Source organism: Argentina anserina, chromosome 5, assembly GCF_933775445.1.
Source record: "Argentina anserina chromosome 5, drPotAnse1.1, whole genome shotgun sequence".
In the NCBI taxonomy this organism is placed as follows: Eukaryota; Viridiplantae; Streptophyta; class Magnoliopsida; order Rosales; family Rosaceae; genus Argentina; species Argentina anserina.
Genome location: NC_065876.1, coordinates 22,508,192 through 22,533,813, shown reverse-complemented (window position 1 = coordinate 22,533,813; position 25,622 = coordinate 22,508,192). Strand labels below are relative to the sequence as shown.

At 36.9% G+C, this 25,622-nt stretch overlaps 4 protein-coding genes and 1 pseudogene across 4 annotated transcripts; 2 read left to right on the top strand and 3 right to left on the bottom strand.

Moving 5' to 3' along the window:
* Window positions 1–6,201: 6,201 nt before the first annotated feature.
* Window positions 6,202–9,410, top strand: LOC126795751 (isoflavone 3'-hydroxylase-like; annotated as a pseudogene).
* Window positions 9,411–9,819: 409 nt separating this feature from the next.
* On the bottom strand, window positions 9,820–10,949 carry LOC126793331 (uncharacterized). Its single transcript, XM_050519821.1, has 4 exons — window positions 10,675–10,949; window positions 10,500–10,601; window positions 10,220–10,375; window positions 9,820–10,075 (listed from the first exon to the last, which is right to left on the bottom strand). The coding sequence occupies exons 1-4, from the start codon at window positions 10,906–10,908 to the stop codon at window positions 10,037–10,039; spliced, it is 531 nt and encodes a 176-aa protein (XP_050375778.1). The 5' UTR covers window positions 10,909–10,949; the 3' UTR covers window positions 9,820–10,036.
* A 476-nt stretch (window positions 10,950–11,425) lies between these two features.
* On the top strand, window positions 11,426–13,719 carry LOC126793320 (cytochrome P450 81Q32-like). The gene is made up of 2 exons (XM_050519806.1): window positions 11,426–12,386; window positions 12,921–13,719. The coding sequence occupies exons 1-2, from the start codon at window positions 11,433–11,435 to the stop codon at window positions 13,527–13,529; spliced, it is 1,563 nt and encodes a 520-aa protein (XP_050375763.1). The 5' UTR covers window positions 11,426–11,432; the 3' UTR covers window positions 13,530–13,719.
* A 3,020-nt stretch (window positions 13,720–16,739) lies between these two features.
* Window positions 16,740–17,977, bottom strand: LOC126795749 (protein ALP1-like). Its single transcript, XM_050522516.1, has 3 exons — window positions 17,690–17,977; window positions 17,371–17,596; window positions 16,740–17,284 (listed from the first exon to the last, which is right to left on the bottom strand). The coding sequence occupies exons 1-3, from the start codon at window positions 17,975–17,977 to the stop codon at window positions 16,740–16,742; spliced, it is 1,059 nt and encodes a 352-aa protein (XP_050378473.1).
* A 121-nt stretch (window positions 17,978–18,098) lies between these two features.
* On the bottom strand, window positions 18,099–24,340 carry LOC126795748 (uncharacterized). The gene is made up of 6 exons (XM_050522515.1): window positions 24,079–24,340; window positions 20,460–20,627; window positions 20,302–20,381; window positions 19,340–19,367; window positions 18,459–18,552; window positions 18,099–18,202 (listed from the first exon to the last, which is right to left on the bottom strand). Exons 1-6 carry the CDS (start codon window positions 24,338–24,340, stop codon window positions 18,199–18,201), a joined length of 636 nt encoding a protein of 211 aa, XP_050378472.1. The 3' UTR covers window positions 18,099–18,198.
* Between the last annotated feature and the right edge of the window lie 1,282 nt (window positions 24,341–25,622).

The following is a 25,622-nucleotide window of genomic DNA, read 5'->3' as shown; positions in this document are numbered from 1 at the left end:
GACGCCATAAAGTGGCATAAATGGTGTCACCGGCTGTGGCTCTCCAAGGAAGGAAGAGAGGGAGACCACCTTAAGTTTGATATATACTCGATCAAAGGAAGAAAGCGAGTTTGACACAATTAGATCCATTGATCCATAGTCTCAAATCTACCTCATGAAAATTTCTGGTATTTTGGTTATCACTGGGAGACGCCTCAGATTTTAGAACAAATCCTTGAATACATAGAGATCTCTACAAATACAAAGCACATGAGGATGTAGGATATTGAGTCTTGATATCGAACCATACTTTGTTGAGAAATACCAACGTAGTAATTTTGGCCTAATGGAAAGAAGCGATCTAGCATGAACTAAGGTTCACTAACAAAGAGATAGGTATTTGGGCAGGTGAAGCCGACACCGCAAGTGTAAACTCTATCAAATGTATTTGTTAGGATGCGTATGATAAATAAGAGTTTAGACTCACCTTAGGACGCAAAATCTCTCACTAACGCACTGAAATCGACTACGAGGAGATATTCATTTGTAATAGACCACAATGAGATATTCTTGTAATGGATGTCATTGCACTCCACTACTTTATCAGTTTGGTAGTTTCCAAAAAACTGACAAATTGAGCTTATGAATGTTGTAATAAGATATCTCTATGGGGATCAAAATTAAGAGATATACATAAAAGTCATAAAATAGACTTTATCGACCCAAGAAATTATTCTAGACCACAAAGCGTTATAAAAGGAATTGAAAAGTTCACGAAGTAAATACTTGTTTTGGAATAGAGATCAAATAAATTATGTCATTGCGTATTCAATATGGATTTGCTATTGCATATTGCACTAAAAAGGTGTCACTATTCCAAATCCTAAGTCGAGAATGAAAATGATTTTTGGGAAGACACAGTCTCGAAATGGATATCGAGAAATGTAATATTGATGATTAACTATCAATCGGCTTTAAGCACTCTAAAGGTTAAAAGTGAGACTTCTATAAAATCTCATAATCAGTCAAAAGCTTTAAAGAGAGATCATTTTTCGTCTAAATGAAAGATGACGAATAAGTATTGGGAAACGAGATTCCATATACAAGTGCAAAAACGCATTACTACACTTAACAGAATATGCAAGACCTCGACCTCTCATTCCTTATATAGTTATGTGCCCACGCAACATCAATACCTAAAAATTTAGGCTTATTTAGTCCATATACAGAAAAGAAAATGACATGGTGAGAATGAATACCATCCACGTTATCGTTAGATATGCTTAAAGTAAATATGCAGAAGATATCAAAGCTCCCATGATCATGTAAAGATCAGGGGGAGGTGCAGACATCAGGGGGAGTCTAGCACATATATGTTAATCTCAAATGTAAAATGTGTGTTGTGCTCTTTTCCCCTTCGACCAAGGTTTATTTTTCTCCCACTGGGTTTTGTTACTTGACAAGGTTTTTAATGAGGCAACACTCTATGTGCCATTATATCTTTAACTCGGCACAAGGGGGAGTATTAAAGGAAAAACACCATTAGTGTGCCTTTGTTAAAGTAAATAACAAAATGAGTTAATGACGTTTATGATTAACGGACATAACAGATCAATCAACAATTATGTGGCCTTAATTACCAATGTAATGACTATTTAATTCTATTGTAATCGTGACCCCTATATAAAAAGAAATATCAATGAAATGAGTAGACCATTCTATTTTCCCTAGAACCTAAGTTGCACGGATACAGACACGAGTGTCTGTATTGGACACGATTCGATACGCGGACACGCCAAATGAAATTTTTGTTGGACACAGACACGTTTTGGACACGTTAATTAAATATTATTTTAAATATATACCTAATTTAAAAAAAACCAGAAGATATAGGGGCTGCTGAAGAAGAGAAATCCAGTGATGAAGAGCTGAGTGAAGATGAATATGTCTCCAATGATGATGAGGGTGTTGCAGGCAAAGTTGATCCCTAGGTGCTTAATATATAGTTGGCCTAATTTACTGGCCATTGTACTTGTACATTATAATTGTGCTTATGCATTGAAATTAGACCAAACCAAACCGGAGGGTTTACAAAAAATTTCATGTCCTTATGTTATTGACTTATTGTGTAATTAATAAACTATGCTTTAATAATTTGCTTCATGCATTGAAATTAGACCAAACAAAACCCGAGGGTTTACAAAAAATTTCATGTCCTTATGCTATTGACTTATTGTGTAATTAATCAACTATGCTTTAATATTTTGCTTCAAGTTATCTTCTGATACTTAAATGCAGACACAAATTCTCCTACATATTTCCATTATAAGCCAAACTACTGGAGACCTCAGTAGTATTATAGCTCAATGCACAGCTATGTTTTATGATGTTAACTCCACCGAACCTAACACTTCTCAACCCCCGAAACAAGTTGGATCCAATTATTTGTGAAATGATCTCAACCTGAGCTTAAATTTGTTTTAGCTTTGCGTATGTGTAGAAGAACATGTATCACTAGTTCACTACTATGAATCACTATTCAATCATCACCCATAAAATCCATAATTGATTAAAAGAAAGTGAAGAAACTGATTTGAAACTCCGAACTCCATAACTCTATTCAATCACCACCCTTAAATCCATAATTGATTACACCCATAACTCAATTCATCACAAATCAAAAAATTATTTAGTTCTTCATTCAATCAACAAAACTAGAATAAGAAGAACAAAAAGGAGAGAGTTTGGACTTACCTTACTGAAGAGATTGTCGCTAGTGGTGGTGGCGACAAGAGGAAGAGCCTTGGCGGCGGCAACGACGGTGGGGACGAAGTGGTCTGGGTTGGAGTTTCGTTGGCTGCGTGAGAGGGACTGAGAGCAATGAGGCAAGGGGGCAAGACTGCAGGAGCAATCTCGCAGTTTAGGTCCAAAACAATTTGATGGCAAAAATACCCCTCGTCTCCTCTTTAATTTTATGTCCAGTTGGACATGCGCGTGTCCCTTTCGTATTGAGGTGTGTGCGAGCCGTGTCCAATTCCAATTCGGGTGTCGGCGTGTATTGGGGCGTGTCTGTGTGCGTGTCTGCGTTAGACACGCAATACGCCACTCCAGGGGCATGTCCGTGCAACATAGCCTAGAACAAAGAGAACTTTATCTGATCAATTATGTACTATATTTGACAAGAAATTATTATATAACTATTAGCCTACAGTCAAATGTAGTAATTTGAGGTGAAACAATCGTAGAGAATTACTAAAAATATACTTTATATATATTACAGTTGGGAACTGAAATGGAGGTTAGGTCATCACGCCTTATATACATATGATACATTAAACATGAGATTACATGAGTGAGTTAGAACCACTAGAGGATTTATTAGGTATTTTTTTTCACTATTTTCATCATCTCCTTATAAAGAATAATCATTAAATTAGAGCTCTAAATATACTAAATAAAATTAAATTAATAATTAAATACGTAAATATTATTGGCTAAAACAAGTATCATTATAACTGACTAAAATAACAAGTAACTTACAACTTAATAATACTATTATACTTACCAACAAGGAAGAGAAAAAAATATCAACAAAGCATCACTCACTAATATACTTGGTACTTCTCTCAACAAAAAATAAATAAATTTGGAACTTGATACTAATATATTTGGAACTAGGAAAAGAAAGGAGTAGTGGTGCACAATGCCTTACGTCGATCATGGATTTATAGTGTTTTAATTTGAAAAGTAGATAAAAATGAATTTTAGGTAAATATTGAAAGGTAGAAAAAGATCAATTATTACTATATGTTGGACTATTTGGAGAATATGAGGGCCTGACATGTGGCGATATTATGAAAATATCAGGAGATTTCAAAAGTTTCGAAATATATCAGAACATTTCAAAAACTTTCCACTGAGAAATGTATGGTATATAAGTGATATATACATAGGCTAAAAAATGGAAAGTTTCGCCAAAATAATATCGAGCAAAGTTTCGATATTTCAATCATTGGCCGCCAATGACTAAAAAATCAGTAATCGAAGGTTCAAAAAATAGAAATTTCGAAAAACATTGATGTGGATAAAATTTTCGACAAAAATGCATAATATATGTACATATATTTGAACATGAAGTCATGTAATAAGTTGGCTTACAACAAAGATGGCAATGGTGATGTGGTTTTGTTACGCCGACCAAGGTTCGAAACACCTTGAAAACGTAATCTGCCCCCATTTCCCCAAATTTTAAAGCAAACATGGCAAGTTAGGCCCATCTTGGGTAGTGAGACCACGCAATTAGCCCTCATTCCCCCAATTTTAAAGCAAGTACGGCGAGTTGGGCCCATCTTGAGCAATGGAACCACACGAGATATCAGATATTTCGTCAAAATATCCGATATTTCCTATAATATCGCGATATTCCAATTCTTTCTGATGAAATTTTAGTGGTGAGTAAAGAAGGTATCGGAAATATGAGAAAACACAAATTTCGCAGATATTTCGGCGAAATTCTTGATTTTTTAGTCATTGTTGGCCGCAATGCTTGCAAATTGCTTTCTTTTCCTCTCTGATCACTTGCACTTCAAAGTTCTCTCATACTACTGCTTTCCTCTTTCTTGTGCTTCAGACAATTTGTTCTACATGCTCATTATCAGCATAGCTATACTCTTCCATATTGCAAGACTGAAATAAATTCTTACATGGAATTTGAGGAGATATAGAATTACCATGGTGACATATAAAGAAATTTAGTTCGCCACCGTGCAAGACTCCACTCTAGATACAAATAAAATGAAAGGAAAACCCCTCAAACAATTATTTCCCAACAGAAAAGAGTTGCACAAAATCTTGAAAACCAACATAGGACATGACACTAATACAATGTCAATGACAAATGACATAAATCTTAAAAAAGACTGTGAACAGTTTCACCAATTATATTTTCTACAAATGATCAATCAAGGTCATTATGAATGCTTACCCCTCTTCCTTTATTTCTTCTTCCAAATTATAAGCCAACATGATACACCCAGCAAAACTAGCACACAAGTTATTGAGATAAATGCTATGAGCATTACTATTTTCTTCTTCTGGTTGGCATTGTAGAAGAACATTTAATGTTTAAAAGTCAGACATTAGTCAAATGTTATAACTGTCACACATAGTTATTTACATCTTTCACCTGTCTCACATTAGTCACTAATTGAATCTCATTACTCATAGAAGAAAACCAAACTTGAATTGAGACTTTTTCTCACCACTTAGCATATCGTGAAACCACTAACTGTAGTTCACCAAACAACTAATGAACAAACCAACAAATCCAAAACCAATTAGGTACTAGAGAAACATCCTTGACAACATAACATGCATGTGTTGATAGATATAATTCACTACATTATCCTTATGCTTTTAAAATAGCACCACAACATAGATATAAAACCCGATCACAACTCACTGGTAGTATTATAAAAATCCTATAATTATATGCTATTGACAACCTAATACAAAGTCTAAATGCAAAAACATAACATTCATTTTCTAGACAATCAATAAACAAAAAGAAAACACATTGCAAAGTGTTTTAGAACTAGCAACAATTGGGTAGCATTCAAATTTGGAGCTAAACAACAATTCGTGTTCTAAACATAATCAAACAAGCAACTTACATCATAATCAATTCAAATGAAAGTAATTTGAACTAGATCAGATTCCTAATGGGTTGGAAAACAAAATACAAGAACTCACCCTCATTAGAATATACTGGGGTATCTCTCCTTTATTCAAGAGCGGCAGAGAGTAGTCAGCAACAACAATGAGGACCTGGATGTTATGCAGTGATCTCTCCTCATAAGCCAACATGAAGATGGCTTTGACCTCTACTTTCTTGGTGAGTTTTAACACAAACCCAAATTCATAGCAACTTAGATTGATACAAAACCAAGACGAACCCAATAACTCATAAGCCAATGAGGATTAAAATGAGATATAAACGAAGCTGTGGCGTTGAATTACATAATATAATTCTTATTTAATCACTTCAATATAAAACGGGTACATGAAACATGAAACATTACAGACCCCAATTCCTTCATAAGATTACAAATGGGGAAAACACCACCATCTTATCCCCAACCGAATAGGTCATGAAAGACCCATCTTCATAACTATCTAAACAAACAGGTTTCAAGATAACATGCAACCCAACGAAGTTGAAACATGCACAAGAGAAATTTAAACGAAGTCCTTACTTTTAAGAAATCTAAGTACGAGCTCGAAGCTTGGAGGCGAGATGAGAAATCCAAGTTGACGCCAGAAATAGGTACTGGTTGGCAGAGACTAAATGTATTTAAGGTGTCGGAGATGAATTTCGGTGAAGTAGGAGATGAATGGGAGCTAACTGCGCTTTTGGGTATTTGGGTGAGATTCTTTACCCGTGGGTATCACCCATGCCCATCAATTTCACCCGTGGGTAATTTTTAAAATACCCATTACCCACCCATGGGTATTTTAGATTACCCATTACCCAAAAAAAATAATACTCAACACATATTTTACCCATGGGTTTTAATGACAACCTTAATTTGGTCCATTGTATTGATTTTTGATCAAGTGTGAAGTTGATTTGATGACATTTCATTGGTACTTGTTTGTCAACTTGGAGAATTCTGAGATTGATAACTTAGAAGGTAGGTAGTGGTGAACTACTTATTGTCAAAACTTAGAAGTTAAAAGTGAACTTCTCTCTTATTATATATACGGTTTGCTCACGGGTAGTTTTGAATTATTTTATCTCATATGGTTCAGGTTGAGGCTAAGGTTAGGTAAATTTGGTCCATTGTATCCATGAAGTGTGATTTTATATTTGAGCAGAGGCGGATCCAGGAATTAAATTTCGTCTAGGCTAATTCACCCCCTCGTCAATGTTGTTTTGGTATTAAAATGATATTTCAATACAATCTTGAACCCTATTTTATTTGGAGGGAGAAATATAATAAGATAAGAAAACAAGTAAATGCAAGCTAATCGAAAGTAGGAAAACAAAGGGAGAAATTTTAGGAGAAGAAATAATAAAAAGAGAAGAAAAATTGAAGGGAGAAAAGAAAACAAAGAAGAAATAAGAAGATAATTGAATGCATGATTCGAACCCAGGAGGACGTGGTGGAGGGTCCATGTTAAGTATGAATGCAATAAGCCAACTGAGATGATAGAACTGCTATTGTTATGTGTACAAATAAACTTTCGATTATTTTTCTCTGGGTTGTAGCCTAAGTTGCCATCTGAATAGATCCGCCCATGTATTTGAGGAACATTTTTAAGGTATTTGTATGGCAAATTTAGGCTTTCATTAATTGATATTATTTTTTAAATCAAATGTCATATGACTTTGAAACTAAATGGGAATAAAAATCCAACAGTAAGCCACAATAGCCATTACATAACCTTCCCTCACCACCTTTTATACATAATTAAGAAACGGTGAGATGTGATTAATAAAATAAACATTTATGTATATTAATATCACTTAGTCTAAAACCTATAATCTACTAAATTGCTTGAGTGTAAATATAAGCTAATTTTATAATAATAGGAAAATTAAAAAAAAATTGCTCTTGGAGTGAGGGCTAGCAGAAGCCTCATGACATTATAGTCCAACATTGCCTACCACATCACATAGCTAAGATATTTTCCGCTTTGGGTCCACTGACCCATAATGTGCAGCAAAAAACGCGTCTCACTATGGAAAGTTGACCCTGCTCATAAAAGCATAGCTTCCACTCTCCTTCGGGTGATGTGAGATTCGTGACCTACCTACCTGCTAGGTTCTTTGCTAGGCGTCACTATCCACCCCCCTTAAGGGGACGATGTCCTTGTTGCACACTTCCAGCCGTGGACATGTTTTGATACCATATGTAACAGCCCAGTCCACATAGCTAATATGTTGTTCGCTTTGGACTGGCCCACACAATTTTGTTCCTGAGATCACACCCCAAAATGCGTCTCACTATAGGAAGCTAATTCTGCTCATATAAACATAACTTCCACTCTTCCATCAGCGATGTGAGACGAGCGTGCTAGCTTCCTAGCCAGGGCGTCACAAATGAGGATCAGGTTCTTATCATTAAAGTCCAGTTCAGGATCAATAGGCACTAAAGCTAAGAATTTTGTGCCCGACTGAGGCTCTTCCACAAGAACATACCGTATGATCATCGGCTTGCGGAGCTTTGTTTTGGGTTCAAAGAGATTTCAAACCAATGATGAAGGAGTGGAAGATGATCATTCACCACAAAACAAAAAAGTACCTTCTTGCAAACTAACTCTCGGCAACTTTGAGAGTATGAATGGTAGGGCAGCCCCATCTCCCCATTTGAAACAGTGTTCTCCTTCAAGTAAAATCAGATTACACTTCCAGCAAACACCAGCAACTGATTAAAGTACTTGATCTCCTCAACCACGCCTTCAATAATTTTAAGCGTTTTCTTTAGGTAAAATAGGTGGTTATTGGTTAAGAGGGTGTGAAACCTTAATTATAACCTGTTTTATTGCTCATAGTTATTTCATCCCATATGTTAAAGTATTCGGCCACAGAAGCCACGTTTCTGGTGTACACGAGTTTCCACAGAGCCGGAGAGATACCCTGAATCGTGACCCATAAATAGAGAACAACCATTGGAATGGAGTTAGGGTTTTAAAGGGCCATCGTATTCCCGCACAACCATCGGAGCTCTGTTGTAATACCACGGTCCACCCCAAAAGATAGAGTTTCGATCTGTTATAATTCTTTTTGAAATTTGACTAATTAACTACTCTTTTTCCCCAGGTATTGGTACAGGCGGGCACTGACACATCAGCGGTGGCTCTAGAATGGATTATGTCTAATCTTCTCAACCATCCTCATGTGTTGAACAAGGCTAGACTCGAAATGGTCTCTCATCTCGGTCCAAATCGATTGGTGGATGAACCCGATGTCACCAAATTGCCATACTTGCAAAGCATTATTTCTGAAACCCTCCGGCTTCATCCGCCACCGCTTTTGGTGCCCCATTTTTCATCCGAAGATTGCACCATTGGTGGGTTCGACGTGCCTCGTGACACTACGGTAATGGGTTAATGCATGGGCAATACATAGAGACCCGGAGTTATGGGATGATCCTGAAAGCTTTAAGCCGGAGAGGTTCAAAAGTAGGGAAAGTGAGTCTTACAAGTTCCTGCCCTTTAGACTGGGAAGAAGGGCTTGTCCTGGAATGGATCTTGCCCAACGTGAAGTTGGCCTAACTTTAGGTACGTTGATTCAATGCTTTGATTGGGAGAGACTAGATGATGAAAACGTTGATATGACCGAAGGCAAAGGAGTCACCAATCCGAAAGCTGTGCCATTGGAGGCTTTGTGTAGAGCACGTCCAATTGTGAACAAAATTTTTACTTGAGGTGTAGGTAAACATTCAAACTCTAGCTGTTGAACAAGTAAATTTAGATTGTATTTGTACATGCCCAATATATATAGGGTTGGTAAAGATATAAAATATCGTAGTTTGATTTGTTATTTCTTGTGAGTTTTCCGTTTATATATGGCAATTCAAGCTCTACGAGTTTACGTCGTCTCCTGGCGACCACTACAGCTGAAGTAACTCTTAAGTTGGTGTGTAGAACCGAAAATTATTCAGTGCACTGGGTGATCTCAACTCTCACGTCGTATAAGGTTTGTGAGCAAATAAAAGTCGCAGTGAGGTAGTAATCTTGGAGATCGCTTCGTTTGATTAGAATCTTTGAGAGTTTGAGCATGGTAACTGGTTAAGTCATTTAGAGACAAGTTTGTCTACTACGGAAATGGATGATAACACAATAATAGTAAATAGGTGCACATCTTCGCAGGCTAATTTTTTATGTCCAAGATAAAGATCTTGAAGCTTCCCTCAAATTCAAACTTATCTAGTCCTCATCGAAAAAAAACTTATCTAGTTATTGACAGTGAGCTATGACAATGAGTCCAGGACAACATTTCATTTTCATTAAAAAAAAAAGGTACATTGATATACAACACAGGTAACAGCTTTCAGTTCTCGCTTCGATTTGGCTTTGAAGAAATGAAGACCTGGTGATCATGTAGAACAAAGAAACATGGTACAATTAAAATAAGGAACATTCCCACTTCTACAATTTCCATTACACTTAATTCTTGTCAGTTACAAACTTACAATCACTAATAATGATAATAGGAATGACTCTAAATCCATACCATATCTTCATCAGTCTTGGGAATCCAGTCATTTGTTGCCGGATTGCTTCTGAAACCACTCGGCACTATACCAATTGAACCACCATGAATTCCAGTTAACTGTATATCATAGCTTCCCTCTTCTTCCCTCTCCACCCTTATAAACCCAGTTCCAGTCTGTCCATGATCATATCCAGACTCAAATCAAACCTTCATAACCAAACCCCTCTACAAATATTTTGGAATATAAAATAAAATAAAATAGAATCAGAGAGCAGTTGACAGTTGGATAATAACATACCATGTGATGCTGTTTGTCAATAGAATTCAGTTCCTTGTAATATTGGGTGTCCACAAACTCATCTTGTACCATGGTGTTAGCTCCCTCATCTGAGATTATGACCTGTAAGATCAAAACTCCATTAACTACAGAATCCTTAAAAAAGAAAACGACGAGTCGGAGACTGGTTGCTGACATGGGACTGAGACTGTAAAGTTCGAAGCTTGTGAAGCTCAGGAATGTTGGGTTGGTCAACGACGGAGAGAGCTGGAGTTGGGGAATCGGGTTCGCTTCGATTCGGCTTGATGGGTCGCTTTGGGGCTGCAGAGTCGAACTGAGCTTTGATCTGGTTGGCGATCCTGAGCTGTTCGTCGGCATCCAACACTTGGTCGCTCCGACTTGGCTTCGTCACCGTCCACTGACCCACCATCTTGTGCTAGATTATTTGCTTTACTTTCGTGTTCTTGATGGGCTCTTTTGTTACATGTTGTCCTGTATATAAAGCAAGGCAGGAAGGCGGTAATTCAAAACCATGGGCTGATTGGAGTACTTGTAAGTCGATACCGGTTGCACTAGTTTGGTCATTTGCATTTTACCCTGATGGCAAGAGAGAATAAAATGGTATCAATAATTAAAAGGTTTTTCTTGAATATAATCATAAGTTATAAGAAACTTCAAATCATAAGAAACTAACTGAACAATTAGTATTCTTTTCGTGTTTTGTTTTCTTTTTAATTTGATCCATCGAAGAAGACAATCGAAGCTACATACACAAATACATAGAAAGAAGGTACTTGCCTAATACCAGACGGAAAATTTTACTATGAATCACTCCATTATATGGAGTCTATTTAGTATGTTAGTACAAAAAAGAGTCGGTTAAAAAATTGACCACAAAATATAACCAGAAACACAGTAAACACCGCTCAGACTTGAGGCTATATATGTAACTCCATGCATAAGTATACACGCACCTCCAACATATCAACCAAGAAGGATTTCATGGAGGGTGTTTTGTTCTATGCATCTCTGTCCCTCATCTTCATCCTCTCAATCACATTCAAATTCTTTTTTCGAACTAAACACCGCTACACGAACCTTCCACCAAGCCCACCTTCTCTTCCAGTTCTCGGCCATCTCCATCTCCTTAGCCCCACAGTCCATCGAACCTTCCACCAACTCTCACAGAAATATGGCCCTGTTGTTTCCCTCTGGTTTGGCTCACGTCGTGTGGTTGTAGTTTCTTCATCCTCAGTAGCTGAAGAATGTTTTGCCAAAAACGATATCGTTCTGGCAAACCGTCCTCGCTTCATGCTCACAGGCAAGCACATAGGCTACAACTACACCACTGTGGTGGAGTCTCCATATGGGGATCACTGGCGCAACCTGCGCCGCATTGGTGCTACGGAGATCTACTCTACCAGTAGGCTCAACATGTTCTCCAGCGTCAGGAAGGAAGAAGTCAAGCAATTGCTGTTTAAACTCTCACAAAACTCACGTGAAGATTTCACAAAGGTGCACTTTAGAAACATGCTATCTGAGATGACCTTCAACATCGTGATGACGATGGTGGCAGGGAAGAGGTTTCATGGGGATGACGTTTCGGACAAAGAACAGGCCAAACGGTTCAGAGATCTCATGAGGGAGGCTTTCACATATGGTGGAGTAACAAACCCCTCAGACTTTGTGCCTATGTTCAAATGGTTTGGGAGTGGCGGATTCGAGAAGAAGGTAATCAACTTGGGTAAGAGGATAGATGCTTTCTTACAAGGTTTAATTGATGAGCAGCATATAAGTAAAACCACATCAAGTCAAGGTGAAGCAAGTACAATGATCCACCATTTACTTTCTATGCAAGAAACGGAACCCGAATACTACACCGACGAAATCATCAAAGGGCACATACTGGTTAGTACAATTAATAATTCAATCTCTGCATCACGGCAAAAACCAACTGTGATACTTAATTATTTGTTATCAAATCAATAGAATTTTCAACAACTCCCTAGGCTCCAGAAAATATTTGCCGACTTTCATTGGCCTGTGTTCAAATTCCAGCCAAGTGAGAACAAACTTCAATAGCTGGCTACACATCACTTTCACACAAAACACAACAACAAAGAAATGATAAACAATGGATTAAGTATTCCAACATCGTAACTTGTTATTTTTCTATTCCATAATGCCCTGGCTTTCCAAAATACAAATGTACAAAAACAGTTAACCCCTGAATAGGAAACTTTGTCCTTAATCAGTAATTTCAAGGCAAAAATACGTACAATACAAGACTTAGCCTGCAAAATCAATTAATAATTTTCCAGGATTAGGTCAGGATAGACTGTTAGGGAATGCCAATACCAACTTCTATATAATTAGTTGTTCTCTTAGTCTTATATACGGCTATACTCTATATTACAATCTAATTTTTACAATGATATTCAGGTCATGCTTTTGGCAGGCACTGATTCCTCATCCTTGACACTGGAATGGGCCATGTCCAATCTGCTCAACCATCCTGAGGTGCTAAAAACTGCTAGAGCTGAAATTGATGCTGAGTTTGGACAAGAACGCTTAATAGAAGAAGCAGATATCTTCAAATTACCATACCTACAAGGTATCATGTCAGAGACCTTCCGCCTGTACCCTACAGCCCCTTTACTAGTACCACATTACTCATCTGAGGACTGCACCATTGGAGGGTTCGATGTGCTATGTGACACGATAGTAATGATCAATGCATGGGCCATACATAGAGATCCGACGTTGTGGGACGATCCTGAAAGCTTCAAGCCTGAAAGGTATGTAAATGGTGGGGATGATTCTCACAAGCTCATGCCATTTGGACAGGGAAGAAGGGCGTGCCCGGGAGCAGCCTTGGCCCAACGTGTGCTTGGCTTGTCTTTGGGATCATTGATTCAATGTTATGAGTGGGAAAGAACTAATGAGATGAAGGTTGATATGACTGAAGGTAAAGGACTCACAATGCCTAAAGCTGTACCATTGGAGGCTATGTGTAAAGCACGCCCAATTGTGAACAAGATTTTCTCATAGATGAATATGCAGGTTCAGCAATACATAATTAGAGTACTATAAACTGAAAGTCTTGTAATATATCAAGAACTTGTAACCACAAGTGTTATATTATCAGTGTGCCAATTGATCATCAGGTTTACCTAAGACTCAAGAACAACCTAGTGTTGAGCAAAAATGTGTAAAGAATGTACTCAACATAATTTCGTCTACTTCAGACAAGCTTTGGAGATCGAAACCATTGACTGACTTGTTGGTTTGGGTTTTGGCCAACAAGTAAATTCTGGCAACCGGTTGGGGTTCTAGAGCATTATCATATGAGATATATCAACGATATCATCGTTAGTCAAGGCCAAATATGTGGCGAAGCTAGTGGTGACATCTTCCAAGGTAGAGGACATGGTGAAAAAGATTGATAGAGGAAGGATGATAGGAAATATGAATAGATAGGGGACAAAAACGCTAAACAACGTATTATAGAGGCACATGTGGAAACCCTAATAGCAGCGGAGCGCCTATAATTTGGGTTCTTATAGCAACCCTAAATTGATAACATATAGGGCACGTTTGTTACCCCGGACTATCTAATTCCGGATTAAGTCTTTGCTTAATCCCGGACTGTGCTGACTCGGATTAGGGTACAGTAATTTCTGACCCATGTTTGGTGCAGTCTCGGACTAACGAACAGAACTAGCAAAATAATCCAGTCTCATGTTTGACGAACCACCAGATTAAATAATTTTTATTACTGAAATCTTGTTGGGGCCTTGTGCCACCATGTATGTAATGAGAAGTTCATATGTCATTTCATGTATATCATAAAATGCCTGGCTGGAGGAGTGAGTAAGTGAGTTGTCTTCTGATATTGGTATGGCATTTATCCCAGAATTATATATTCCTAGGCATGACATGCATGCCTTAACCAGCTCATGTGACCACCCTTCTGTGAGTTCTATCTACTACTGCTGCTTTTGTATTGGAATATATAGGAGGCTACGTGCTCTTTATCCTTCTTCACTCTTTTCTATTTGCATCTCTCTGTTTCTTCTTCCTGATTCACATCTCATTCCGTAGCCATGTCTGCTGAGACTACTAATGTTGTATCTGTACCTACTGCTGAAGATAATCAGGTATTTGACACAGCTAAATTAATTTCGACAGCTTTGATTATGTTGTATATGTTGCTCTTTCTTTAGTTTTGGTTAGAGACTGTGTGCAGCATCTTATGTAGTTATATAGCAGTTAATTTTAACCTGTTTACGCAGTGTATCTATTTTACTTGTGGAATAAGTATATATGCTCAAACTGTCTGTAGTTTTGCAACTAGTTGAAGCCTGATCAGTTGCCGAATACATCTTACTTTTGGCTGAAGTGCTTAAATTTCCTAAATCTGATTCTGCTTGGCATATATTTATGTATGATGATCATATATATATAGTCACTACGTTCAACCTTAATTGTGTTTTGCTGCTACACATTCAATTATTCATATGGGGAAATCAAATTCTGTAATACAAAATATGTTTGATGATTCAATTGCTAATAACAATGTGTCAACCAACTGAACCGGTTGCAAATGTGCCAGAGGGGGAGAAACCATCAGTTAAAGCAGTTGAAGAGGAGAAAATAGCAATTGAAGCAGTTGAGAAGGAGGTGGAAAAGACACAAACTATTGAAGCAATTGAAAATGAAGAAGCAGAGGAGGCACACACTAGTGAAGCAGTAGCTGAGAATGAACCAGAGAAGACAGAAGTTATTGAAGATGACAAGAATAAATCAGAGGAAGTAATAGCAATTGAAGCTGTTGACAACGAAGCAGACAGCACACCTGTAATACAAGTCCACCCCTAAAAGTTGAATTCTCATTTAGCATTTTTACATGTCAAGCAAGTTAAAAGACATGAATGCTTATCTAACAATACAAAAGGAGCTCAACTAACTTGTTTCGGTGGTTTGTCCCCCAAAATGTGTACAGTCAGAAACTAAGTGCATCTAAAATCAGCCCTTGCAGCAGCAACATCAACATTAGCAAGCATTTTGTCAACATATCTTTTCCTCGCTTCACCACGCAAGGAAATGAACGCAGAAATACGTTGTTGCTTCTCTAAGATATATTCCACGGCTTTAATTTGGTCATCAATAGAAAGTCCCATATCCTCAAGTTCCTTAGCAATATCATGTCGGTCTTCATTACCTTTCATTATGGCATCTGTAACCATTTGCATTCTTTTTCCAGATTCAGCAAACAAATTATCCAATGCAAGCATGACTCGATCCTCATCATTCTTTTTCCTCTTTTTTTTACTGACTTGGGACTGCTGGCTACATTCCTTGTTTATTGACATGGGACTTGTGTCATTATCAAGATCTACACCATCACCATTGTTGCTATGATCCTCCACCATTTCAGCAGGGACTTCAGCTGCACTACCATTTGCACGATCCTTCCCAAAGATGTTGGCTAGTCTCTCAAACAAGGGATACGATTTGTTTCTCCAACCTGCTGCATTTTTGTTGTTCTATGGCATAGGAAGAAAATGAAACAACCAATGAGCAGCCATGAAAATCAGTAAGAAACCAAATGAAACAAGTTATATCATTCAATGGCCAATCATGCATAAACATCATTACCTTCACATAATTCTCCCACACTTCATTACTATCAACTTCCACACACTTTTTAACATCATTCCATGCAAATCCACTCTTGTTTATCATGTCATAGATGATGCTATAATCCTTCTTAAGTTTCTTCAACTTTGATTCTATGTGTGGACTAACCTTCAAATTGGAATTAGGACATAAATCATTAAGAGCATGCTCTATTTTCATCATTGTACCAGATTTGAACGTTCCCGTTTCACAACGTTGTCCACCAGCAATAATTGCATCAAGTATGTTCAACAAAGATTCATCTTCAAAGCTGGTCCATTTGCGCCTTTTTTGGTGTTTAGAGTTTTCACCACCACCTTCCATACTGAGCACACATACAATAACTAACCATATCAGCAAATAAGCAAGACAAAGCAAACACATAACTATAGCAGCAAATAATTGAGAACTCAGCAAATCAGTCAAATAAAACAATCAGCAAATAATTCAAACTATGTCTACAATGTCATAATCAATAATTCAAGATATAAACAACATTTGCAAACATAAAAAATCCATCACATAAATAACTAATACGTTCTACAATGTCATAGACACAACAACAGCTCTTGCTACAATCTAATCCCTTGCTTCCCTAGCAGCTTTGTCATCTATTGCAGCTCTTCTATTCCTTGTTCTATTTTCTTCAACTTCAGCAGCTCTTGCAAGGGCCCTAGCAACCCTTCTTCTTGTCCACTGATTGTACATACTTAAAGCTATTTCATTCCTCCATGCAGTCCACTGATCAGAGGACTCAACGTTGTCAATTATATTGACATCTTCCCCGTTTTGCGTCTCAATAGGAAATACTGCATTCTCCAGTGGGTCCACAGACATTTCTCTCCTAATCAAATTGTGTAAAAGACAACAAGCTGTAATTATACGACATTGTGTCTTTATTGGATAAAATGAATGACTTCTTAGTATTGCCCATCTTCCTTTCAGCATTCCAAAACAACGTTCTATCACATTTCTTGCCTTTGAATGCTTCATGTTAAAGTATTCCACATGATCCCTAGGCAAATTTCCACCATCCCATTCTGATAAATGATACCTTGTTCCTCTATATGGTGCAAGAAATCCCTCACCATTCGTATAACCACCATCTACAAGGTAATAATAACCTAATAGCCACAATATAAATTCTATTAGTGTGAGTCAAGGGAAGGAAACAATCTGAATTTTTTTTTTCTAAACCTAATAGCCTTACCGGTGGGAACTCTTAATCCATTAGGCCTAGTGACTGCATCATGAAGAACCCTAGAGTCAGATGCCGACCCCTCCCAACCCGGTAAAACAAATATGAATTGCAAATCACGAGAACAAACAGCCAACACATTTGTAGCAACTTCACCCTTTCTTGTTCGATATCTTGGCTTGTCATTTGTAGGCACACGTACTCTAATATAAGTCCCATCCAGTGCCCCCAAGCAATTCTATTAAAACAAAAGTAAGTTTATGAACTGCATTGACACAAAGTATAATTCATGCTTGAACAAAAAAACAGTGGAGCCCTATAATAAACAAACCTTAAAACACTTCCATCGAGGATCTGTGCATTCAGCAAGAACCGGATCGGGTACCCTCAACAAACTCCCTTGCAATCGTAAGACACCTTGTAACACTGAATTGAAGTACCTACTAACTGTCTCTCCAGATCTATAAAATCTACCTCTAATCGTACGATTTTTCACATGATGGGCAAGTGTATGTACAAAACAACACACTTGCTCTTCCACTGACACCAAACCATCATTTTTAATCCTCCCATCTGTGCGCAACAATTCACACAATAGACCAAAACACCTTCTATCCATTCTCAATTCGTTTACACACTCACTGTCACTATTACCTATGATACTATCTAAATAAGTCAAACGTGTTTGATGTCTTATCAATGAACGATTATTTAAGGCATGTGTTTCAGCATGCCTTCTCCTCAAATTAAACAACAGTAGCACAAGCATAGTGCAAGCACACATGGTTTGTAGGTGCCACAACTCCACCAATAAGAGCAACAAAATTTTTCTTCGATCCATTATCTATTAATATTCACAGGAACATAATAATCAATGAACTATTCACATAAAAAGGAACATAATAATCTATTCCTAATCATTACTGATAGAATAATTACCCCACTGACTAATTACAACAGTGGAGCATTCAAGACTTCAAATTTTATAATTTTTGATGTAAAAACCTGTAGTTTGTAGAATTAAACCATACAAACCATATCCAGTAGTTATATATAGCTCTTAAAGCAAGCATAGTATTCGAAATGCATCCAGTAGTTACCTTCTTAGCTTCTTGTCTTTGTCTGAAATGCACAAAATCCCTCTGTTTTTGTTTTGTGCCTTCTTTCTGCTGCTGCTGAGATTGGTGGTAACACCTGTCAAAGAGGTATTTATACATAGCCCAATCAGTATCCACAATCTGAAGTTCTTGATACAAGACATATTTATACATTGCTGAAATTAATTTTTAATCAATGAATAGAATTGGCAAACTGAATTTCTTGTTTCAAATTTCCAAAAACCTTCACTGAAATGAAGACCAACTAAAACTGAATCTCAGGAGCAGGACCAATCTATTTATATAATCCAACAGAACAAAAATAAAAATTAAATGTAAAGCCAAATTAAGAATGAAAAATCTGTTTGTTTCCTTTCTATAAGGTGATTATATCATGCATTTGCAGCTAGGATCAACTGATATACTGAAGCAAGTACCAGCTTCTAGCTCTATTATTTTTTCTGGGGTGTTCCACTTATTAAAGAAAAAAAACAACAAATAACAAGGGCATTTGTTTTCTATAACCTGTGGGGGGTAATTTGATATGTACTATACGTTTCATTGGCCCTTCAATTTTTGTGGGACTGACAACTATACTACTGCTACAATTTGTCTTCTCTAACTCCTCCCCAAAATAGAAAATATCATTAATTTTTGGCATCTGTATAATGTATTGTTGTTCTGTGCTTCTGTACAATGTATTACTGCTCTGTGGTACAAGAAGAAACTTCTGCACCTTGCTCATAACCCATCTTAGTTATATAATTCTAATTTACACAAAATAAAAAAATATAGAGAATAGACTATTTTTATTTAGAGCTAACTAAAAAGCAGTTATTAGGGTTTAGACTTCCATTGTTTGAGAATAGTTCCATAATTCTTACTAGTAATCATGCTGCCAAAGGCATTTTCCTGCAACAGCAAAAACACCTTGCTATATGATTTTGCCTTTGGAACCTTATAAAACCACAATCATTTATGCAAGCCTTATTTGGGATATGTCCTTTTAAAAAAAATTCTTTTGCTGTTTTCTGGATATTTTCAGCTCTAGTGTTTCAACATGTTTGAAGAATGATTCCCAAACAGTAGGTGCTCATTGGATTCATCCATATATAACACAGACCATGATTAAACTATTTTACTTTCAATATTGTTCATTCTCAAGACAACTTTGTCAAAGTCCTGTCAACTTGTACCATGTTTGATTCATATTCCATGGGGGGAATTGTTTGGATTATACATCCTTATAACTTTTAGAAATCAAGAGCACATCCCATGGTTTATGATAATGATTTTGATGCAGGAACCAAATATGAATTAGACTGCTAAATTAAATTGGGAGTTTATCATTATTTAGTTCTGTTTTTGTCTTTGTATATTCCTGCTGTTTTGGATCTTCATTATCATTTATCTATGCTTTTATTGGACTGGTTGTTACCTAGAGTCTTTGTAGACAAATTTTTCAGTTAATTTCCAGTAGCATATAAAGAGTTTCTTTGGGAGTATTTAGCCCAGCACTCAAATAGATCATTCCTGCCTAATCTTATAGCTTTTACGTCTATGCTATTGTTTGTTTCTATAATATTGATCAATGGAAGTCATTATCTATACACTTTCCAAATGTTGATACTCTTAGCACAAATCAAAAATATATATGATAACCTTATGTAAAAGTTCTGGCTTATTTAAGAGTCGGTTAACAATTAACCTCTGCAGTCTAGGAATGCTCCAGCAGTTAGTTTAGCAAATCATAACCCAAATCAGAAACCAAATTATAACCCAAATCTGAAGCCAAATCATAACCAGATCAAACATTTCCAATGGAAGATAAAGATTAAGAACTAACCGGAGATGAGTCAACGATGGTACCAAGCAACTGGATCGGACGACGATGCACAGGATGAAGGACCACAAGTGCTCGGGGATCTGCCAAGAAATAGATGAATCAGTTTCTATGATAATCCAGATGATACAGAGAGAGAGAGCGAAAGAGTGAGAGAGAACCTGGTGAGAAAAATGATCTAGACGACGTGAGAGTGATCCAGAGTGAGGAGGCGAGGCGAGGAGGATCCAGAGTGAGGAGGCGAAGCAAGCCGAATCCCGAGTGAGGAGGCGAAGCAAGCCGGATCCCGAGTGAGGAGGCGAGGCGAGCCCAGGCAAGGTGAGGGCGATCTAGACTGAGGAGGAGATGAGGCAGTGGCGAGGAGAGAATGAGGAGGCGAGGTGAGAGTGACTGAGGAGGCGACGTGAGATTAGGGCGAAATGTGTTAGAGAGTCCGCCCAAAATCGGGGCCTCTCTGTAATCCCGAAATTAAGAAACGCGCGGATTAGCTAAGTTCATTAAGGCTTAATCCCGCGTGTTTCCAAACACAGGTTTCAGACTAATATGTTTAACTCCCTAATCCAATCCCGGCTAATCCGGTGTAACAAACATACCCATAAGGTACTGCCCGTAAGAATAAATTAAGTCAAAGATTGATCGCTTAGGGCTAGTGACCAGTTTGATTTGGATCAATCAAATAAACCGAAAACACCATGCATCCACCAATAGGGAATTAGACTGGGTTAGACATGGGTTCCATGTTGGATTCCACTAACCCATTCAATTGTTAGGCACTTAGGCTAAACTGTGAACCCACAGATTAGTCAGGGGTAATGTAGACGCGTCAACAAAGTTTTTAAAACTCTAAGCAATACTCAGGCGGAAACTTGGCCGAGGACTACGCTTATAGGACTAGGATGTTTTTTAATTTAATTTTATTACACAAAATATATATATATATATATATAATATAAAAGGTAATATAATATTAAAAAATAATGGAAACACTTGAAATATGGGTAAACTATCTAATATCGGTGAGAATATGTTTAGAAATGAAAAGACAGCGGTAAAATGTAATCTCTTTTATCATAATGGGAAACGTGACTTTGGTGTCAACAACTTCACCAAATTCTTGAAGTCTCCAAAACGACAAAATGCATGGGAAGTAGGAGAGGACTTCATTATTTATCGTTACTATAATAAAATCAAGAAGATGATTGTGGGTATTAGGTAATAGATAAACTAAAACTAACTACTTTTTTTAAGTGATTGTATAACCGGTGGAAATTTATACGGGTGAAAAAGCTAGTTCTTCATAACCTTATGCCTCGATTCCTCTTTTCCATATCGCTCTAGCGCTATGTACTCCCTCTGTTTTAGATGCAAATTCTAAATTCATGTCATATTCTTCCTCTTCATCCAATAAAAATATATCTTCTTCATGGACTTTTATAAAATACCACTTTAAAGAAAAATAATAATATAAAAAGCGCCTGATTAAAGAATATATTGGTTCGGTCCACCCAAAGTGGTAGGGGCGGATGTAAGTGGTAGGGGCGGATGTAAGTTGTAGGCTATATAGGCTTAAGCCTAGACAAGATTTGCTCCTAAAACATCCCAAATATATATATATATATATATATATATATATATATATATATATATATATACGGTTCCTATTCAGAGTGAAGCTTCACTATGAAATTACAGAGTGAAGTTCTAATTTTGACACACTCTTCGGTCAAATTTTTTCACCATAAGCGATTCAATATTTAGGTATGCTATTCAAAATCATCTCTACAAAATTTCATCTAATTCGGATATCGTTAACGTATTGAAATTAGATTAAATCAATGAATGAATTAAAACTGTTCAACGTGAACCGTTCGTGTAAATCTCAATTTTGAAAGCTCAAACCATTGTCAAATAGATGAAACTTTGTAGAGATGATCTTGAATAACATACCTAAATATTGAATCGCTTATGGTGAAAAAATTTGACCGAAAAGTGTGCCAAAATTGGAACTTCATTATGTAATTTCAGAGTGAAGCTTCACTCTAAATAGAGATTGTATATATATATATATATTCCCCCATATGTGATTATATCCTGCTGATTTTACTTTATATGAGTTGCTTGCTTTAGATATGGAGTGCGGGTATTTTCTAGCAGATATTCAAATGGATCTAAGATTTGCCAACACAACATCTGTATCTGATTTGTGTCGGCGGTTAGTTGAGTCAAGAAAATCATCATTCTTTCCTATGATTTATAGATTGATTTGTCTTGTTTTGATTCTGCCAGTTTCTACAGCAACAACGGAGAGAATATTTCCATCTATGAATATCATAAAAAACAAACTTCGAAACAGAATGGAAGATGAATTTCTTGATGATTTAATGGTTCTCTACATTGAAAAAGAATTTGTCGATAGCATTGATAATGGTTCTGTGATTGCAGAGTTTGAATTGAGCGGGTCTCATAGGGTACGTTTTAGGTAGCTTATTGTTGCGTATAGCGCTTTGATGTTTGTAATTTTCAATTCACGGGGTTTGGTTTTATGTCTCCCTCGGTCTATGTTTTAATTAAAAGTAATAAAGGCGTGAGGATGAGTCTCCCATTGGGTTCCAAACCTCAAAAAAAAAATTTTGTGTTCTCATATAAATTAGCCTAGACAGCTTTGAATTTCTAGATCCGCTACTGCAAAGTGGGTGTCTTTGACTCTTTGCTCTTATTGTTAAAAATAACTAGCAACAAAGCACACATGGTGTGTGCGCACGCGCACAATTAATCTTTTGAAAAATATGTACTAGACAAAGACGTGGGTGGGTGGGTGAAGGAAAAACTGGGAGTTGATTACACAGATATTTAAGGAAAAAAATGTTTGAAATTATTTATATATTATTTTATTTGTTATTAATTTGTCATTTTTTTATTTGAAATAAAAATGTTTGTTTATTTTATTTAATATAATTTATAGTGTAAAGATTAAGTCGTATTTTCATAAGTTTTTTAGTTGAAAAACTGAGTTTTGTTTTTTTTTTTTTGAAATGACAGTATGTTTTGGTTATAAGGATATAGATAATTTCTTTCAATGTATTTTTATTTGGTTTTTTAACTCTTTTTATTATAATAGTAGTTTTGAGTGAAGTACTTTATGAATCATAGGTATCTCATTCTTTTAAAATAATGTAGGTCTTTTATGTATGCTTTAGGTAAAGCTCAGTGTGAATAAGTGTGATAAGATAACAAATTTGGTAGCGTGTTAAGAGCAGCAGAGGCGGAATTAGGGTTCTTGCATCAAATCAAGATTCGTATCGATTTCCAATCTAGGTGATCGCCCAGTCTCTCAATTTCTAATGTGAAAGTTTACAACTTTAAACCGGGTTTCTCTTCCAATTTGCTCCGTTCATTATTGCTACTTGCTTATATCAATGATCATACATGTTTTTGAATCTAAAAAGCTCGAGATTTTGAGTCAGCTAGGGGTTGAAAATAAGTCCTTTTGTTCAAGTTTTTTCCTGCAAGTGCTTTACTTATAGTCATAGTGTTTCATTAGAAATTCAAGACACTAAAAGCTATCTCTCACAAATGTAGAAAAGCGCTTAATTTTGACTGTTATAGAAGCAAATGCAAGCGAAATCTGGACAGGATCATGAACATGTTCTACATTGCTACTTACTAGCTATGTTGTCAACAAAATGAAAGTAGAACTTGTTCTATTGTGTTGCTTATTTTACATTCTGCCAATTAAGGGCCGGACTGATCTTCATAGACTTCACTGCAATGTTCAAGAACCTCCATCCTTACCCTGCAATGCACAAGACCGCAAAGAGTGCAAAGACTCAACAGGTAGCCAAATGGGCATTTTGGCAAAGGGTATTGGACTGCTAATAGTAGTAGTAGTAGGAGCAGCTGGCATCAAACAATGTTCCTTTCCATTTGGGGCAGACCAGTTCAACCCATAAACCGAACAATTTGGAAATAAAAGAGTCAAGAGCTTCTTCAATTGGTACTTCTTCACCTTCACTGTTGCAAAGTTGTTGTCCTTGACCGTCATTGTAAAATGTTCAGTCAAATGTTAGCCAGTCTCTGGGGTTTGGTATTCCAGCCATGCTGATGTTGATGTCATGTGCACTCTTCTTCAAGTTCAAGATTGTGAGTGAAAGTGAAAGCCAATGGTAGTCCATTCACTCCATTGACAAGTGCGGCACAAGTCCTAGTAGTTGCTCTTAATAAAAGGCAACTGAAGCAAGCAGAGGAACCGTACGTCACCCTCTCTTATTTGTATGCCTCCCAATGCAATCAACTTAAACCTTCCTTGGTAATTATATTTTATTCAAAATCTATGAGACAAATCCCAAATCTATATATCCACTCTGTCTTACATTTTATTCGACAAGCTCTGATAGTTTAATAAACAAGTTTCAGAGGTAATTCTGCAGTTACAGTTTGCTTATATATATAGCAGCAGCTCCTACGTCATCTGCATTCATATCATGCCTGCAATATTAAGTTTTGCGCCTATCATCAGTTGTGACAAGCCATTTAACCTCACACCTTGCGAAACACACTTTTTTGTTGAGGACTATGAAAATAAGCCTGGCGTGTGTCAATTTAGAACAATTTTTTCCTTGCTACATATTCAGTCTACCATACTCATCTACTTTCACCATTATTGAAGTTTGACATGCCAAGAAAATCACAAGTTCCTCCCTCCACCAAGTCATAGTCCTGGCACCAAACAACATGATCAAGAAAATTATATGAATAATACCAGAGAATAAAAAGGGGAAAGTTTCTATTTTTCAGTGCCTAGATTTTTTTTTTCCAGTGATATTTTTTTGCTGTTCTGGGTACTAGTCACTGATCCTCCTTTTCTGGCACAGTTAATATCAGCAATTTACATGGATGCATATTCCAATTTCAGGCAGCATGGATGGAGGAGACGCAAATTTCGTGTGGTATCACTTGATGGTGCATTATTTGAAACATCTGGTACTATGAGGAGCAGTGGTAAGATTCGCCTATCCATTTAGTGAAAGATTATTGCTTGTTATTGCTCTTTTAATTCATACACAGATCGATCCTATATATAGCCTAAGCTAACCACAAATTACTATGTGATTCACGCCGACACTCCCCCTCAAGTTGGTGCATACATATCAACCATGCCTAATTTGCTAAGTGAATCATAAAAGGTATTTTTAGACACTCATTTTGTGAGCATATCGACAAGTTGTTCTTCTGTAGAAACAAAAGGAAAACTAATGATCTTCGCGTCTAGCTTCTCTTTTATAAAGTGACGATCAACCTTCACATGTTTCGTACGATCATGTTGC

What these genes read in the sequence shown, in the direction of transcription:
- LOC126793331 (XM_050519821.1), bottom strand. Translation starts at nt 10,908, where the DNA reads ATGGTGGGTCAGTGGACGGTGACGAAGCCAAGTCGGAGCGACCAAGTG. An exon ending in CTTTACAGTCTCAGTCCCAT is followed by an intron (nt 10,602 to 10,674) that starts GTCAGCAACCAG and finishes TTGATCTTACAG; the next exon opens with GTCATAATCTCAGATGAGGG. An exon ending in TTGACAAACAGCATCACATG is followed by an intron (nt 10,376 to 10,499) that starts GTATGTTATTAT and finishes GATCATGGACAG; the next exon opens with ACTGGAACTGGGTTTATAAG.
- LOC126795749 (XM_050522516.1), bottom strand. Translation starts at nt 17,977, where the DNA reads ATGGATAGAAGGTGTTTTGGTCTATTGTGTGAATTGTTGCGCACAGAT. An exon ending in CTCGATGGAAGTGTTTTAAG is followed by an intron (nt 17,597 to 17,689) that starts GTTTGTTTATTA and finishes TTGTTTTAATAG; the next exon opens with AATTGCTTGGGGGCACTGGA. An exon ending in TGGATTAAGAGTTCCCACCG is followed by an intron (nt 17,285 to 17,370) that starts GTAAGGCTATTA and finishes TGTGGCTATTAG; the next exon opens with GTTATTATTACCTTGTAGAT.
- LOC126793320 (XM_050519806.1), top strand. Translation starts at nt 11,433, where the DNA reads ATGCATAAGTATACACGCACCTCCAACATATCAACCAAGAAGGATTTC. An exon ending in TCATCAAAGGGCACATACTG is followed by an intron (nt 12,387 to 12,920) that starts GTTAGTACAATT and finishes AATGATATTCAG; the next exon opens with GTCATGCTTTTGGCAGGCAC.
- LOC126795748 (XM_050522515.1), bottom strand. Translation starts at nt 24,340, where the DNA reads ATGACGGTCAAGGACAACAACTTTGCAACAGTGAAGGTGAAGAAGTAC. An exon ending in ATTGCAGGGTAAGGATGGAG is followed by an intron (nt 20,628 to 24,078) that starts GTTCTTGAACAT and finishes TCCTCAGTCTAG; the next exon opens with ATCGCCCTCACCTTGCCTGG. An exon ending in CTTTGGCAGCATGATTACTA is followed by an intron (nt 18,553 to 19,339) that starts GTAAGAATTATG and finishes CCTCTTTGACAG; the next exon opens with GTGTTACCACCAATCTCAGC.